This window comes from Condylura cristata, unplaced genomic scaffold (assembly GCF_000260355.1).
Source record: "Condylura cristata isolate star-nosed mole 26May11 unplaced genomic scaffold, ConCri1.0 scaffold00020, whole genome shotgun sequence".
Taxonomy (NCBI): Eukaryota; Metazoa; Chordata; class Mammalia; order Eulipotyphla; family Talpidae; genus Condylura; species Condylura cristata.
This window is the reverse complement of record NW_004567121.1, coordinates 7,806,309-7,808,794: the sequence shown is the minus strand read 5'-3', so window position 1 is coordinate 7,808,794 and position 2,486 is coordinate 7,806,309. Positions and strand designations below refer to the sequence as shown.

Genomic DNA, 2,486 nt, shown 5'->3' with positions numbered 1-2,486 from the left:
AGCTGCAAGGCCGCTCGGCAGGGCGCGGGGGTCGCCGGCCGGCCTTGGTCAGCAGCCGCCGCAGCCGCAGCAGGAGCAGCGCTCTGGGGAAGGGGGCTCGCTTCTCGGGGAGCGCTCCGTGGTCGCCCCCTTCAGGGGGGGTCGTGGCCGCCCCCCAGCCCAGGCGCGCTCGGCTAGCTCCAGCGGGGCTCCTCGGGCGGGGCGCGGGCCTGCGTCCGGGTTCTTTGCTGCCGGGGCGCTCCGGCTCCTGCTCGTCCTCCTGTCCTTCGGCGAGCGCGAACTCTGCCGGGGCGCGGGGCCCAGTCCACCTGCTAAGTGAAGATTTCACGGGAGACAACAAAGAAGGAAGCCGTTTCTTTCTTCCTCAGCCAATTATGGGTGACCAGCCACCGGCCCGTTACTTTCCTCGCTCGCTCTCTTCTCTCCTCCTTAGGTACACATTGACTCGTTTTCCCTTGGAGTAGTAAAACTTTTTTCGTCCTTGAAGGCGTGGTGATGCTGGCTGGTCGCGTGTGCGGAGAGGAGAAGCTGTCTCCTATTCTCCCCCTCTAGTCCTCTCGTTTCAAGTTTTGTTCTGTCCTAGGAAAACTTCTTGCGATGGTGCATTTCTCTGAAGTAACTATTGCCGGAGCTCTTGGTTGCCTCTGAAACAAGAGTCCTCTTTCATTCTCCTCGCAACAGTCACAGTCTGATGCGACATCTTTCCTTTTGGGCAGAAATGAGGAAACACATATAGCAAGGAAAAAATTGAACAGGAGAAAAATGAGGTCGAATTGCTGTTACCTTGTTGCTGACGGTTGGGGCTGGTGTTTTATTTTTTTCTCAGCAGTTGTCTGAAGGAGGAGGAGGAAGAAGAGTGCTTTGGTGGAGGTGGAGGTGTGTGTGTGCATATAGGGGATCCTTGATACACAACCAACTCCAGTGGGCACGTTGCACGGCTCGTAGAGTGCACCGACGGCGTAGGCGCTGGCCGTGCCGGAGCGGAGTTGCAGCGGGAGCTCGCTCTGCGCCCTCGTTCGCGCTCTCTCTCCCTCTCTCACTTTCCCTCTCCCTCCCTCTCTCGCCCGCCCGCTCACACTCCGATCTGACAGTTCGCTCTCCGTCCCTCCCTCTCAGAGCAGGGACTGTCGAATGTTTACCCTCCGCCGCGAGCGCGCACCCACCACCACACTTTCCCAAATACAAGGAAGTCGTGCACCAGGGCCCCCGCTGATTGGCTACCCGCTGGGTGATTGGCAGGCCTGGAATGACTGGCTCAGGACGCGCGGCCCCCCTTCCGGCCGTTCCGATTGGTTGCCTTTTAATTTAGGCAGAGCGTCGTAGAGGCTGGAAATCTGTCGTCCCCTGGCCTCCCCCCCCTCCCTCCTTCTCCACTTTCTCCTCCCCTCCCCTCCCCCGCCTCTCCCTCCGTCACATCTTAACTCTTAATGTCCGGCCGAGGAGTTGGTGTTCCTTCCGCGACTCGGAGCGTTTGCAATAGGTCTGGGAGGGGAGAAGAAGGTGGGGGTAGGGGGTGGAGGGAGGGAGGGACGGGAGAAAAGGGTGGGTGGGAGAGAATCAATAGGAAATGAAGAGATAAAAAAAATCATGAAAAACAGCAACGCACCACTCCACCTAGTACTGCGTTGTGGCCGCCCTTCCCGGCCCCCTGCCCCCATCCCAGAGATCTGTAAAAGCGCGTGGCATGGATGCACCAGTCACCCTAATACCTATAGGCAGATGTGTTCCCAGTGGTTTCAAAGTTTCCTTTTTCTTTCACCAGCTGGCCCCCATCTCTCTCTTGGCGGGGGTGGGAAGGGGGAGCTCACATCGCCCAGAGCTCGGGTCGTGGTCACGCTCCTTGGAAATCCGCCACCGCAACTTTCCGCAGCCGCTTCGCGCCGGCGACGGCCCCCTTTGTTTAAGTTCTCGGATGCCATCATCTGGGAAACCTGCAGTCCAGGACCAGCGCGGTGCCCGCGCGTGCGAGACGGACGGCTAGCTGCTGCTGCTTGCTCTCTCCCCCACCCCCTCTCTGCTCTCTCCTTTTCCCTCCCTTCCTCCCTCCCCCCCCCTCCTCTGGGATTCCTGCAAGTAGCTAGCGTGCCCTTGTGAGTTTGGAGGGTGCCGGTCAGCGGAACCAGGAGATGTATTTGAAAAGCAGTCAACCCGACCTTTCCCCATAGATACATCGTAAGTGTATTCCACCTTAACGGCTTTAGGAATTCCCATTGTAGCTGGAGCCGGAATCCACTAGTCGTGCCCTCCACTGCTTACATGTGTGTGTGTTTGTATGTGTGGACGCAAGCGCGCGTGTAATTCATTTCAGTGTGATTGTTACCAGTGATGGGGTTTTGCTTGCTCACTATCCTTAGGCACGGGGGTGCCTGTTCTTTCTTTTCTGTCTCAGATGGGTTGCATAGTGGATGGGCTGATGGTGACAAACGGTTTCTCAGCCGCTGCCCGGCTGAAAGAGTTAAGGGGGACGGGAGCGGGGTGGCGGGGGG

The 2,486-nt window shown here is 58.6% G+C and overlaps 1 protein-coding gene across 1 annotated transcript in view; it reads right to left on the bottom strand.

Annotated features, from left to right (window-relative positions):
- Positions 1–1,919, bottom strand: part of POU3F3 (POU class 3 homeobox 3) — a 3,727-nt gene extending 1,808 nt beyond the window's left edge. The window contains exons 1-3 of the mRNA XM_004686018.1: positions 1,809–1,919; positions 402–502; positions 44–308 (exon numbers count right to left, since the gene is read on the bottom strand). Coding sequence (XP_004686075.1) covers positions 44–308; positions 402–502; positions 1,809–1,919 — 477 coding nt within the window. The remainder of the gene's footprint in view (positions 1–43; positions 309–401; positions 503–1,808) is intronic.
- Positions 1,920–2,486: the final 567 nt, after the last annotated feature.